Source organism: Mytilus californianus, unplaced genomic scaffold (genome assembly GCF_021869535.1).
Source record: "Mytilus californianus isolate M0D057914Y unplaced genomic scaffold, xbMytCali1.0.p SCAF_17, whole genome shotgun sequence".
NCBI lineage: Eukaryota > Metazoa > Mollusca > Bivalvia > Mytilida > Mytilidae > Mytilus > Mytilus californianus.
Window position 1 is genome coordinate 530,127 of NW_026262659.1, and position 15,834 is coordinate 545,960.

The 15,834-nt window shown below is 32.7% G+C and overlaps 1 protein-coding gene and 1 long non-coding RNA gene across 31 annotated transcripts in view; one reads left to right on the top strand and one right to left on the bottom strand.

Moving 5' to 3' along the window:
• Positions 1–8,095, top strand: part of LOC127726200 (la-related protein 1B-like) — a 40,172-nt gene extending 32,077 nt beyond the window's left edge. The window contains exons 15-20 of the mRNA XM_052233496.1: positions 1,933–2,054; positions 2,330–2,481; positions 3,344–3,488; positions 5,215–5,324; positions 6,206–6,330; positions 6,494–8,095. Coding sequence (XP_052089456.1) covers positions 1,933–2,054; positions 2,330–2,481; positions 3,344–3,488; positions 5,215–5,324; positions 6,206–6,330; positions 6,494–7,567 — 1,728 coding nt within the window. The 3' untranslated portion in view covers positions 7,568–8,095. The remainder of the gene's footprint in view (positions 1–1,932; positions 2,055–2,329; positions 2,482–3,343; positions 3,489–5,214; positions 5,325–6,205; positions 6,331–6,493) is intronic.
• Positions 8,096–9,282: 1,187 nt separating this feature from the next.
• On the bottom strand, positions 9,283–10,579 carry LOC127726203 (uncharacterized). 30 transcript variants are annotated; one of them, XR_007993401.1, is made up of 5 exons: positions 10,435–10,579; positions 9,816–10,324; positions 9,716–9,765; positions 9,616–9,665; positions 9,283–9,305 (listed from the first exon to the last, which is right to left on the bottom strand). It is a non-coding gene; the product is annotated as an uncharacterized LOC127726203 (long non-coding RNA). The 30 variants fall into 30 exon arrangements; XR_007993400.1 differs by adding an exon at positions 9,466–9,515 and having other exon boundaries at positions 9,566–9,765; XR_007993388.1 differs by lacking the exons at positions 9,616–9,665; positions 9,716–9,765 and adding exons at positions 9,466–9,515; positions 9,666–9,715 and having other exon boundaries at positions 9,766–10,324.
• Positions 10,580–15,834: the final 5,255 nt, after the last annotated feature.

Sequence of the window (15,834 nt, forward strand, 5' to 3'; positions counted from 1 at the left end):
TCATGCTAGAGATCTAAAAAGTAATTTTAATAAAATTGGAAAATTGATTCTTATTTGATGAGGTCAAAGTATCTAGGTATGAACCAATGATAAGGTCATGGTATTCCAGTAGTTGTCAAGTGCAGGAGTTCAAATTTATATGTTAGTAAGCTTGCTTTGTATGCACATTCATAATGATATTGTGAATCTGCTGAACTTGACCTTTAATGAACAATCAAATAGAGATCTGCTTATTATTTCATTGTTTTTTATGCCCCCGCCGTAGCGGAGGGGGCATTAAGTTTTACCCTTGTCCGTCTGTACGTACGTACGTCCCAAAATTGGTTTCCGTTCTCTAACTTTAGTTTGCCTCAACCAAATGTTATGAAACTTATACACAATGCTTATTACCACAAAACACAGATGAAGTTTAAATTTTGGTGGTGTCACTTTTACTGTTCTAGAGTTATGCCCCTTTACAAATGGAAAATTGCTGAATTTATCGTTTCCGTTCTCTAACTTAAGTTTGCCTCAACCAAATGTTATGAAACTTATATACAATGCTTATTACCACAAAACACAGATGAAGTTTAAATATTGGTGGCGTCACTTTTACTGTTCTAGAGTTATGCCCTTTACAAATTGAAAAAATGCTGAATTTTTCGTTTCCAATCTCTAACTTAAGTTTGCCTCAACCAAATGTTATGAAACTTATATACAATGCTTATTACCACAAAACACACATCAAGTTTGAATTTTGGCGGTGTCACTTTAACCATTCTAGAGTTATGCCCCTTTAGAAATGGAAAATTTTTTATTTTCTTCTAAATATCAAGTAATTTTATTAAAATTGGAGTTATCTTCCTTTGTCCATAGTTGAATTAACTACAATCAATGCTTTATACAATGCAATGTTAAATTTTGACTTCCACTGATAAAACACAGATCAAGTTGAATTTGGGTAGTGTCACTTTAATCATTATTGAGTTATGCCCCTTTATAAATCGAAAGATTGCATAATTTTTAGTTTCCATTCTGTAACTTAAGTTTGCCCCAACCAAACATTATGAAACCTATATACAATATTCATTACCACAAAACTAAGATCAAGTACAATTTTTTTGTTTCCGTTTTCAAACTTTAGTTTGCCTCAACCAAATGTTATGAAACTTATATACAATGCTTATTACTACATAATAAATATTAAGTACGAAATTTGATGGCACACTTTTACCATTCTTGAGTTATGTCCCTTTATAAACATAAAAATTGCCAAATTTTATGTTCCATTCTCTAACTTTAGTTTGTCTCAATCAAATGTTATATAACTTATACACAACAGTTCTAGAGTTATGCGTGTTTACAAATAATAAAATTGCTGATTTTTTAGTTTCTGTTCTCTACTTTAGTTAGCCTCAACCAAATGTTATGAGACTTACACACAATGCTTATTACCACAAAACTCCGATCAAGTTCAAATTTGGGTAGCGTCACTTTTACCGTTCTTCAGTTATGTCCCTTTATAACTATATGATATGCAAGCGGGGGCATCATCTGTGTCCACATGTGGACACTATCCACATTTATTTTTAATAATGTGATGACTTCTTAGAGGAGGGCCATTTGCTTGCGGAAGGGAATAGGGCTTAAAAATGATCTTTTTTTATGATTTTTTTGTAACTAAACAATGTGATTTTGTTAATAAAAAAAAATAATATATTGACTTTATTTCATTTGAATGCACATGAAAAGGTGTATTTTAGAATTAGTTGTTACTTCACTGGCAATTCTTTCACCCCAGAAAAAAGTTGATATTGAGAAGCAAAATAGCATATTTCTTTCAGATAACATATTTTGGCTCTTTTGAGCCACTAGTCTTCGTACACACTATAGATGTGCTGTTAAATGTTTAAGTGTTAACAAATAATTATAATATCTACTTTTTTCCTTCAGACACCCAGGAAAAAGAAGACGCGACACAGTAGTAATCCACCAATAGAAAGCCATGTAGGTTGGATAATGGATGCCAGGGAACATCGCCCATCACGATCTCGAAATAATTCAATGTCTCAGAGGTAATGATAATTATAAACTTTGTCCTGTTGATATAACTAGTTCCTGTATCATATTAACACTACAATGAGGCAGAAAGATAACTTTTATAAGAATATTTTTTTATTGTGACAAAGGTGAAAATATATATGGTTCTGATCCTTGTAAGCACAGTGTGGACACAGTATCTATTTCAATCTAATGTCACATGACTTAATAGTTTTACATTCCATCAGACACGATGATACACACAAATTATGGTAGTTAAAACACTTAATTTTGATATCCTTTCTTACAGTCCTTCAGAAACGATGTTGTCGACCAGTTACGGTAGTTACAGCAGTACACCTCATGCCTTCCCAGCATTCCATCACCCATCACATGAACTTCTAAAGGATAACAACTTTGTGTGGCATGTTTACCATAAATACCACGCCAAATGTTTAAAAGGTTTGTGTCTGCAGTTTACATTACTGATTTGTATATGTAGAACAGATATAAACAAATCCTCACTTTGTTATTTGTTTATTTATTTCCAATATGCAAACAAACAATATAAAAACATTATATGCATGTCTTACAAACTTTGTCATACCGTATAACTTAAAGGGTTTATAGCAGAAACTGTCTTACAAACTTTGTCATACCGTATAACTTAAAGGGTTTATAGCAGAAACTGTCTTACAAACTTTGTCCTACCGTATAACTTAAAGGGTTTATAGCAGAAACTGTCTGACAAACTTTGTCCTACCGTATAACTTAAAGGGTTTATAGCAGAAACTGTCTGACAAACTTTGTCCTACCGTATAACTTAAAGGGTTTATAGCAGAAACTGTCGGACAAACTTTGTCATACCGTATAACTTAAAGGGTTTATAGCAGAAACTGTCGGACAAACTTTGTCATACCGTATAACTTAAAGGGTTTATAGCAGAAACTGTCGGACAAACTTTGTCATACTGTATAACTTAAAGGGTTTATAGCAGAAACTGTCTGACAAACTTTGACCAATGACCTTTAGGACTATAGCATAGAGCTTCTCTGACAATCTTTGACAATTGTGTCTTAATTGTATAGCATTTACAAGATTGGACAGTTATGATAGTCTCTTGATAGAGATTTTAATGAATGAGGACTTATGTTTTTACTTCTGAAGTTAACAAGGAACACTTTTAATGAATAGGGGAGATAATTTTGTTGAAAATATTTGTCATTTTTTGGTAAAATAAAGTATAAGACTTTCATTGTATAATAGAAGAAAATATGTATGTTTTCTTTTGAGCTATATATAAAAATAATTGTTTGTTTTTCAGAGCGTAAGAAGTTGGGAGTTGGTATGTCACAAGAAATGAATACACTCTTTAGATTCTGGTCTTTTTTCTTGAGGCAACATTTTAACAAGAAAATGTTCCAAGAATTCAAACAGTTGGCAGTGGAAGACTCCATAGCAGGCTATAGGTAAGTAAACAGTTGGCAGTGGAAGATTCCATAGCAGGCTATAGGTAAGTAAACAGTTGACAGTGGAAGATTCCATAGCAGGCTATAGGTAAGTAAACAGTTGACAGTGGAAGATTCCATAGCAGGCTATAGGTAAGTAAACAGTTGACAGTGGAAGATTCCATAGCAGGCTATAGGTAAGTACTAGGAACATACCAATGAGGCTTGAAGGTAGTGTAGGATTTTGGGCAATTTTATACATTTTGAAATTAGTTGTGCTTTTGGATGCATAAAATTTATAAAATATTATTTTCTACATATATCTGGCTATACATAGATAGAATAAACAGTTATAAATAAAAATGAAGATGTGTCCATTTACAAGCATGTGTTCATATTCATAAAGGATTCTGTAAACAATTTCCATATCCATCAAATATGAAAATGAAAGAAAAAATTTTCAACAAAATTTCTAGTTAAAATATACATAATGGTTTGTATGACTAAAAATCTATGGTTTACCTCCATTTTGGATAATAAACATGTTTTTTTTTAAATTGGTCTAAAATTAAGTCCATCAGGGTAAAAGAATGCTTGTATTATAGAAATGATTGTGGTTAAACCCATTTACTGACTATAGCTTAACATACGGTGTGGGAAATATCTTTAATGAAGAAGACGGTCTTGATAAGGACTATTGATATGAATATGTAGTTTTGTGGGAAATATCTTTAATGAAGAAGACGGTCTTGATAAGGACGATTGATTGGAATATGTAGTTTTGTGGGAAATATTTTTAATGAAGAAGACAGTCTTGGTAAGGAAGATTGATATGAATATGTAGTTTTGTGGGAAATATCTTTAATGAAGAAGATGGTCTTGATAAGGACCATCGATATAAATATGTAGTTTTGTTGGAAATATCTTTAATGAAGAAGATGGTCTTGATAAGGACGATTGATATGAATATGTAGTTTTGAAACACAGTTGAAAGGTTGACATGGAAGCTCCAAAAAAGAAGACCAAATATATGCAGAAGTAAAAAGAATCATTACTCTACTTATGGCTGTTTTTAAGGTCCTCAAAAAGGGGAGAGCGCATAATCAATTGCACGACTTCAGATGCAGTCACACAATCAAAAGAGATGCTTTCAGCTATTTGGTACTGAAATATTGTTCCCACAATGAGTTCCAGATGTAACAATACTTAACAATGTTCTTAATTTTGTGTCAATATGAAAGATGGATGTAATGAATTGTATGAAATAAATGTTTTCTGCATCTGTAAAACATCAATCAAACAGCTTTGAGACTGCAGTAATTGGCTTTAAATTTTCAAACATTTTATGAGGGGCATGTCCCATACTTTCTAACAGGTTCACATTACTGACATTTACCCCAAGCTATGGACCGAAAGCATCCAGACTACTGATTGGGCAAAATGGGTAAACAGCTCTGTATACTCCATAGTGAGTAACATACCAGTACTTAATGCAACAATCAACCAATCATAACTTGCTGTAATGATACATGTTGAGGATCTGATCACCCTTCTACTAAAAGAATAGATCAATGACCAACTTTATAATGGCTGTTTATTAGTGCAGGCCATGTAACTCACAAGTATTCTGATCATTTGTGTGTTGGTTTGATGGTTTGACCTTCAGGTATGGTTTTGATGGTTTTGTTTGAATATGATATTAAATGCTTGTTTCGATATTAAAGTTGTAGCTTTGCTTGTTTTTCAGATATGGTGTTGAATGCTTGTTTCGGTACTTTAGTTATGGTTTAGAGAAACGATTTAGACCAGAATTATACAAAGACTTCCAGGAAGAAACAATACGAGACTACGAGCTAGGTAAATATATATTAATTGTTTTTAATATCTTAAAATCTATTGTTAAAAAGCAAGAAAGAAAATAGGACCATAAATACTATTAATAGATCTAGCACAAGAATATAGACGAAAGAACTAAAATGAGATTTTATCAATTATCAATTTATTGTCCCCCCGTGCAACATGGTGTAGGGACATAGAAATACTGGTTGTCTATCTGTACATCCTACAGGCCTTGTAAGGGCTCTCATGTGTACAATACTTGCCAAATTTCTGTTAAACTGATGTCAAAGATTTATATTAGCAATGTTCTGAACTAGTTGGAAAATTAGTGTGGATAAACTAGTTATAAAACTGAATATAGATTTCAATGAAAACTTATCAAAGGTTTATAGCAATAATGTCTTTGATGAGTTGGAAAATCAGTACTGATCAACTATTTTTACTAGAAATATGTCCCTATGAAATGTAATTTATATTGAACATTGCTTTGTAAGCACTCTCATGACTACATATTTTGATGAAATTTATATTTAAAGGTTTATATCAGCAAGGAATATGGAGGAATTTTTGATTTAGCGCCAATCAAATAATTTTATAGGACAAATGTCTCTTGGAAATAGAAATTTTATGGGAAAAAAACATTGTTATCGATCTCATGCCTACATTTCTTGCAGGATCTTTTTTTAAAAGTATAAATGAAAAATGAGAAATGTCTTATAGTTGTTGCCGTTGGACAGATAAAATATGTTCAAAGACAAGGGACATTGGAAGGTTGTTCTTTTATTAGAATTGAAATTTTTTATGTATTCAAAATATATAACTACAGTAAAAAGACAGTGAATGCTAAGTATTTCAGGAAAAGGAGCTGGAGAATTCTTATATTTTATGAAATATTGCAGGTCAGCTGTATGGATTGGAGAAATTCTGGGCATTCCTAAAATATTCTAGAAAACATGTAGAAGTCCATCCAAAGTTAAAAGAATGGTTGTCGAAATATAAAAAGCTGGAAGATTTCCGAATAGAGGTGAGTATCATTTTGAAATTTTAAATGTTATGGTGTTGGCTTTTTAGGTTGTGAAACCACAAATTGTGCACCTATTTATTATTTCATAGAAAAACTTGGACTTGACATTGGGAAAGTCAACCTTCTATTCAGACAACATTTGTAATCTGTTTTATCTTTTCAGATGTTTCCTCCAGATCAGGACAAAGGTGAAGGTCAGAAACAACATAGACGGGAAAGACAAATATCAGAAAGTTCTATAAGAGAACGACATACGTCAGGGTCAAAAGGTCAGAGGGGCCAGTCTTATCCTAAATATAGTGCTAGCCAGTCGGATCAGAGTAAAAAAGATACATTTGATAAACAAAAAGACAAGACAGGTGTCAAAGACTCTAATAAGGCAAAAGATTCACAACAGACTAAATCTGGAGGGAAAGATTCACATCCAGCCAAGGCCGGTGGAACACATGTGACTAAATCAACAGATTCCAGTCATTCTAAGTCGGGTGGACGGGATTCACATTCAGCTAAAGTTGAGTCACAGTCAACTAAGTCAGGTGGACGAGATTCACATTCAGCTAAAGCAGAGTCACAGTCCACAAAATCTGGTGGACGAGATTCACATTCAGCGAAAGCAGAGTCGCAGTCCACTAAGTCAGCTGGACGGGATTCACATACAGCTAAAGTTGAGTCACAGTCAACTAAGTCAGCTGGACGAGATTCACATATATCAAAAGTGAGTGATAAGGAATCTTCTAAACCAGCTGAATCACATTCATCAAAATCGAGTGATTCTAATGTCAAGTCAACTGGTAAAGATTCGGGTCTAAATAAGTCTGCTGGGAAAGATAGTGGGCGATCACATCAGACTAAATCGTTTAACAGAGAACCACTAAGGCATGGTGGACAATATTCTAAACCAAATAGTGCAAAACCTGCCACTTCAAAAACAGGTGGAAAATTTACAGATTCAAAAACATCTCAAAGTGGCGATTCCAAACACCAATCTAGTGTTAAACCATCAGATTTAAAATCTGCCTCAAAACCAACAACACCACAAAGCCCTACTGCCAAAGATTCAAAACAATCTGATAAAACCCAAATGTCGACAGCAAAGGACACAGACATGTCTAAAACCCAACAGTCAAGTAAGGCAGTCACAGATACAACTAAAACCCAACAGTCAAATAAAACAGAAAAGGACACAGAAACAGCTAAAACCAAGTCGGTGCAAACAAAATCAGTCGGGAAAGAATAAGTGTTGGAATACTGATTTAGACACTGTTTTCAATAGTTGTATTACAGAGCATTAACAATTACTGCAGAGTGTTAACACAAATTGTATTACAAAGTGTTAATAATTGTATTACAGTGTTAACAATAATTGTATTACAGAGTGTTAACAATAATTGTATTGTGTGCGTGGCTAATTTATTAAGCAAAAAAAAAATTCAAAAGGACAAAAAATTACTAAAAAAAGTTAACTGATGCTTTTTTTTTTAATCATTTCTATCATATCACCATAGTAATTTTTTAATTGTTAAATTTTCTGTAACTTAAATCTGGTTACAATGTTATCTGTTTTACAAGTACTGTGTTTTAATTACATGCAGTCGACATCAATGGAGAAGGTAGAATGTTACCTTCTTGGATGTTTGTAGTAGAATTTTATAAAATAACTTCCAAACCTTTTCAAACTTATTTTGAGTTATTTGTTTGATATTTATATATATATATATATATATATATGTCTAAAAATGATTGGCATTAAAATCATCATACTTATTGTCAGGCATCAAGTTACATTAATTTCTTAAAATAATAAAAAAAATGATAAAATAATGACTTTTTAAATTGGCTGAAAAAATTGAAATTGAAAGTAAGTATGCTAAACACAACACAGAAAATGAAGAAAAATTGAAAAGAAATTCTGTTTATACCATCTATTAAATAGAAAGAGATTTTTCTAGCTTATGTGTTCCGATTGTAATATTAGTGTTTTATTTGACGGTGGGTGTGGATTCATCACAAGTCTTTCATATCTATGCATTTGTTGTAAACATTTCTACTAGTCTGTTTTATAGCTTTGTTGTCGTTGCAACTATTTTATCTTTAATCAGGTCAATTTCATTGTCATGGCAACCATTTTATCTAGTTTTCAATAGATATTGAAGACTTTATTTTATTTTGATTGTTTGTAGTAACTATCATTGTTATCAGACTAGATTATCAGTAGTCTTTTTATATTAATTGTTTTAAAGCTAATTAAGTAGGAACCAAGTTGATTATTTCTCCCTACTACATTTTGAAATCAAAGAAAAAGTAATTTCTAATGATTTTTCTCTGTAGTTGAAATAATTTTAAAAACAATTTTCATACATCTTTATTTTTCATTCATATTTTCTTAAGTTATGTATGTTTTGTTATTTGATTTTTTTAGTGTACACAAAGAAGCACTTCCGGTAAAAAACCCACTTTGTTTGTCGTCCAGTGAATCTTGTGATTGTTGGTAATTTAGGAGGATATTCAGACATCATATTCTTAAAACACAACTTTTCTATTATATATGAAAAGAATAAAAATTGTGTGAGTGATTTGTTCAGAATTAAAAATAATCACTGCCATTGGCAGGTAATTTGATCTGAATCTCTTGATTCTGTTGTTAATTGGTTAAGTGAGGAATTAATTGATGTACTGCATCTTGTATATATGATTTGAGAATGAAAGAATTGTTAAAGTTATATATGAAACAGAAATCATGTGTATACTTTAATTTTGACAAAATATTGGCAGCATGTCATCCATGTTTACTGATTTTAAATCTTGTTTGTTTTCCATTGAGGATACCTAAAGTAATATTATACACATCACAGACCAGATTTACATTATTTAACAGTAATTTCTGTTTTAGGGTCACCTAAAACTTGTGTTCATCGTTTAGGGTCCTGCCAGGACAACACATGACCTTGTGGGGGTTCTGATTAATACAATAAAACCTCCCTACCAGGTCATGTTTCTTGTGTAATGGTTCTTATGAATACAAGTAAACCTCCCTCCCAGGTCATGTTCTTTGTGTAATGGTTGTTAGAAATACAATAAAACCTCGCTACCAGGTCATGTGCCCCCTATGGATGGTTCTGATTAATACAATAATACCTCCCTGATAGGCCTAGAACCCGTGGTGGTTCTGATTAATACAACAAAACCTCCCTGATAGGCCTAGAACCTGTGGTGGTTCTGATTAATACAATAAAACCTCCCTGATAGGCCTAGAACCCATGGTGGTTCTGATTGATACAACAAAACCTCCCTGATAGGCCTAGAACCCGTGGTGGTTCTGATTAATACAATAAAACCTCCCTGATAGGCCTAGAACCCGTGGTGGTTCTGATTGATACAACAAAACCTCCCTGATAGGCCTAGACCCTGTGATGGTTCTGATTAATACAACAAAACCTCCCTGATAGGCCATTACCCTGTGATGGTTCTGATTAATACAATAAAACCTCCCTGATAGGCCTAGACCCCATGGTGGTTCTCATTAATACAACAAAACCTCCCTGATAGGCCATTACCCTGTGATAGTTCTGATTATTACAATGAAACCTCCCTGATAGGCCTAGACCCCATGGTGGTTCTCATTAATACAACAAAACCTCCCTGATAGGCCATTACCCTGTGATAGTTCTGATTATTACAATGAAACCTCCCTGATAGGCCTAGACCCCATGGTGGTTCTCATTAATACAACAAAACCTCCCTGATAGGCCTAGACCCCCTGTTGGTTCTGATTATTACAATAAAACCTCCATGATAGGCCTAGACCCCATGGTGGTTCTCATTAATACAATAAAACCTCCCTGATAGGCCATTACCCTGTGATAGTTCTCTTTAATTCAATAAAAAACCTTACCACCTAGACATGTGATCTTGTTTGATGGTTCTGGTTAATACTATAAAACTTCCCTACCAGGATATGCCTCCTGTGTGATGGTTCTGATTAAAACAATAAAACCTCCCCATCAGGTGAACATGTGATCTTGTTTGATGGTTCTGGGTAATACTATAAAACTTCCCTACCAGGATATGCCTCCTGTGTGACGGTTCTGATTAATACAATAAAACCTACCTGTTAGGTCATAACCCTGTTTAATGGTTCTGAATAATACAAAAAACTTAACCACCAGGTCAACATGGGACTGTGATGATTCTGTTAAAAAAAATACTCCCCGTCAGAATATGTTACCCTGTGATGGTTCTTGTTAATGCTATGATTTCTCCCCATGAGAACAGGATGTGTTAGCTCTGGTCAAAACAGTTAATCTTCCAAACAGGACAAAAATCGCGAGAATTGATTGCGTTATTGTTTTTGTTTTGACATGTTATTGAGTTTTGTTTTGACCTGTGTACAAGTTTTGATGTGTGGCTTTACTTGTTATAATTGTTATTTCAGTTGTTAATGTGTGTAATATATATAAATTGTTTGTAAATACACTTAAATTGTATAATTATCATTAAGACTTGAAAACTATTTAGATAGAAAAATATATGAAATAAATATTTCAAAGTAATAAATAAATTGATTAGTTAAAGTAAAAAATTGAAAGAAAAAGATTTGTTTAACCAAATTGTGATTTTGATTGTTACAAATCATAGATGCTGAACAAGCTATTTGATTAAGACTTAAAATTATGAAATCATTCCAGTCAAGTCACAAAGTACAGAACTAGTGAGATGAGAGGTCACTTCACATCTGACTATGCAATCAAACTTTTGGTTGTATTTAGTCAAGATTTCTGAAGTACTTAAAAACCGGTATAATTCTGAACAGCTTCAAAATTAGAACTTTAAAATATCAAATTGACTGTTCTGAATTCTGACTATGATTTTCACCTTAACATGCCATTAAATAACATTAAACTTGTGTTTTTCCAATATTATTGTATTAAAATACAAACATGTATTCATTCACAACTATGGCAATATTTAAATTGATAAAACATTTATGTTTTTTGTTGTAAGAATCAAATTACAAAATATTAATAAGTCTGGACCATTTCCCCCCAGCTATATTAGATCATCGATTATTAATGGGACATTTAATAAGTTGATCATCATTTTTTTCTTGTCGCCAATAATTATTGCAATTTAAAAAATCTTTTAACCTGTGATTATTTGCATAATTGTGAGTTATTTCAATCAGTGTACAGCATTATTTAAGTATTTAATTTGAATGAATGAATTTTATATTAAGCAGAATGTATCTCATGTTGTTCTTATTTTTTTTATAGAAAGATTAAGTATATGTGAAATTATTTTGCCTAAAGCAGGAGGTCTACATTTTAAAACATATTTTATTAAGATACTTTACTATGATATTTCCATTCTATTCTTTTAAAGTAATTCCATTCTATTCTTTTAAAGAAATTCCATTCTATTCTGTTTAAGTCTTTCCTGTCTATTATTGAAATGTATTTTGGATTAATTGTTTTTTGGGGAAATTGTTTTGTGATACACCAGGAGCTATGAATAGTCTGTGAAGATATTTCAGCCTCATTTTTCTAAAAATAAATGTACACTTTAAATTTATTGCGTCTGAAGCACTTTTCTGGAATTACCGACATCAGGAAAACTCAAAATGATAAATGTGAAAGTCAGGAATGTTAAGATACTTGAGGACCTGTATGACCAAAAGCCAAACTCTTCTTGGGTCAGCTTTACCCAGCGGAAAAGAAACCTTGTATATAATCCATAAAGTTATTCTTTGAAACTATTTTCTATAATAAATTCCCCCTATTGAAACCTTTTTTTGAGACCTTTGAAGATATTTTTGGTCAGGAAGATAATTCTGTGAAAGTATTTCCCTTTATGAATAGGTTATCATTGCACTATATTCACCTTCATTCAAATTTTCTTCCTGTCATTTGACTGCTGTCCAGAGACAAGAGGTCATGTTCTGCCATTAACGTTTTATTGGTTCTATTTCTATGAAATAACCAAATATGAGTATGGATAAAAGAAGATCAATGCAATTCAAAAATTATACATGATGAAGAAGCATAAAATGAGTAAAAACTAGTGCAAGAATATTTAAGTGCAAAAGGAGTAAATTTATTTATTGAATAAATCTGTAATGGCAAGATTACATATATTTTCATTTACAGTTTTTTTGTTTGTATATACACATTTTGATTTGAAGTGAATGTATAAATTGATTTGAATGGTTATATTTCCTATTTATAATTAATTATCGTAAAATAAAGGTCAGTTAGGCATTACATGACCTCTGACCTGCAGGTGCTTTAACTTGTGACCTCTGTTATATATATATATATAATATTATATATTGATACATTTTGGATGGGACTATCCATTTCATTTTTTTCTGTTTTTGCTTATCATTGCATTTTTCGTAGTAGTAGTTTCTCATGCAATAAAAACAAAAAAATGTCAAAAACAGAAATAAAAGTGTTTTGTTATTTATCAGAACAAAGCTTTCCAGTCAGCCCATAAGAATTAGGCCTTCAGTTTTGCTGAAAGGCTTCTTGAAGAGATTCCACTTCAGATATGATGTATATTTGCTGAAATTTAAGACACTGCCAATAGATAAGATATGACAAACTTTCTGAAATATTGATGACAGAGAGATGGAACCAATGGGATATTCAATTCATAAGACATGACAAACTTTCTGACATATTGATGACAACGAGACGAAACCAATGGGATATTCAATTCATAAGATATGACAAACTTTCTGACATATTGATGACAGAGACGGAACCAATGGGATATTCAATTCATAAGATATGAAAAACTGTATGAAATATTGATGACAGAGAGACAGAACCAATGGGATATTCAATAGATAAGATATGACAAACTTTCTGACATATTGATGACAGAGAGACGGAACCAATGGGATATTCAGTAGATAAGATATGACAAACTTTCCGACATATTGATAACAGAGAGACAGAACCAATGGGATATTCAATTCATAAGATATGACAAACTTTCTGACATATTGATGACAGAGAGACGGAACAAATGGGATATTCAATTCATAAGATATGAAAAACTTTCTGACATATTGATGACAGAAAGACAGAACCAATGGGATATTCAATTCATAAGATATGACGAACTTTCTGACATATTGATGACAGAGAAACGGAACCAATGGGATATTCAATTCGTAAGATATGACAAACTTTATGACATATTGATGACAGAGACATAACCAATGGGATATTCAGTAGATAAGATATGACAAACTTTCTGACATATTGATGACAGAGACAGAACCAATGGGATATTCAGTAGATAAGATATGACAAAATTTCTGACATATTGATGACAGAGAGACAACCAATGGGATATTCAATTCGTAAGATATGACAAACTTTATTGCATATTGATGACAGAGAGACGGAACCAATGGGATATTCAATTCATAAGGTATGACAAACTTTGTGACATATTGATGACAGAGAGAGGGAACCAATGGGATATTCAATTCATAAGATATGACAAACTTTCTGACATATTGATGACAGAGACAGAACCAATGGGATATTCAATTCGTAAGATATGACAAACTTTCTGACATATTGATGACAGAGAGACGGAACCAACGGGATATTCAATTCATAAGATATGACAAACTTTCTGACATTGATGACAGAGAGACGGAACCAATGGGATATTCAATTCAAAAGATATGACAAACTTTCTGACATATTGATGACAGAGAGACTGAACCAATGCGATATTCAATTCATAAGTCTCTGATAAACTTACAACACCAAAAATTGAAGAAAACAACGGAAAAACAACAAACAAAATGCAGACCGTCTCGTCTGTTTGTCTCCCAAAGTAATTAAGACTTGAATGATTCATCAATTCATTCCTCTGTCTTTCTGTGTGTAACCCCTTGAATGCTTTTTTCTCGCGAGACCTTATCACAAATTTGTTAAATATCAGTACGCATGTTTGTTGCCATTCATAGTTGACCATGTCTTAGTTTTTGGATATTTCTGGGTTAAATTTGGCATGGATTGTGAGACTGACCATTTTTGAATCCCCTGCGACATGGAACATTTTCACCCTAGATTAGATTAGATTAGATAAAATGTTAATCTGGCAACGAGGGGTTAGCTTTCTGTATAAAGCATTCATATATCAAAAGGCTTAATGTATATTTGGTATTCAGATGCTTTGTGGTCTGAAGTTTCTGTCTGGAATATGTCCATTGTCCTGCTTTTCATTTTCATGGCTCAAAAGTTTATACAGTTTTTTTTATCACTTGCACTTTTCAGTTTCAAGTAAATGGACAGTCATATTTGGTATATAGAAACATTGCAAGATATTTATGTTGGTTAGACATGCTTCACCTGATCAAGACGTCATCTCATGTTGCACTATTCAGCAGTAGGATCTTAATTAGTTATGTGTCTTAGATTCTATAAGTAATAAGTCAACTATTTTTGGTGTATAAAATTATTGTAGGGTGTACATGTTGGTCTGACAGGATTATATAACCATAACCTTGTTATTATAGTGAACATTATGGTTTTGCTATTAAGTCCATTTGTGTTTCCGATACATCGAGTAACAGTTAACTTTATTCGGTGTAGAATTTTTGTAAGTGTACTTATCCATCTGACATGGTTCAACTCGCCTAGACCTCATTTTCATGGCTCATTGGTCAATGTCGAGCTTTTACAACAACGTCCCTTTCTTAGATACTTTTAAGAAATGATAATTCTATATTTAGAGGGTATTACAGATGGCTATAGAAATAAACTGCCCTAAAAATTATATACTATATTTGGTGAATAGAATGATTGTTAGGTAGACAGGGACATATATTAGGTTTCATCTGACTTTGACCTCATTTATCGTTCGTTGGTCAATGGTGAGTGTAAGGGAATTAGGTCAGTTTCTCTATGAAACACGATCATCTTTAGACAAGATGAAAAATACATTTGTTGATTAACCCTTTTACAAGCTATTATCAACAACAGGTTAAATGAGACCATACCACTTAGTCCATTATGATGTCACGTCCAGTAACACTGTATGATGACAACAGGTTAAATGAGACCATACCACCTAGCCAATTGTGAATTCCCGTCCAGTATCCCTGTATGATGACAACAGGTTAATTGAGACCATACCACCTAGTCAATTGTGAAGTCCCGTCCAGTATCACTGTATGATGACAACAAGTTAATTGAGACCATACCACCTAGTCAATTGTGAAGTCCCGTCCAGTATCACTGTACGATGACAACAGGTTAATTGAGACCATACCACCTAGTCAATTGTGAATTCCCGTCCAGTATCAATGTATGATGTATGGCAATCATAGGACCATCATCCTTAAAGATGGAGACCATACCACCTAGTCCATTATGATGTCAAGTCCAGTATGACTATGATGTATGGCAATCATAGGACCATCAACCTTAGAGATGGAGACCATAACAGCTAGTCCATTATGATGTCAAGTCCAGTATC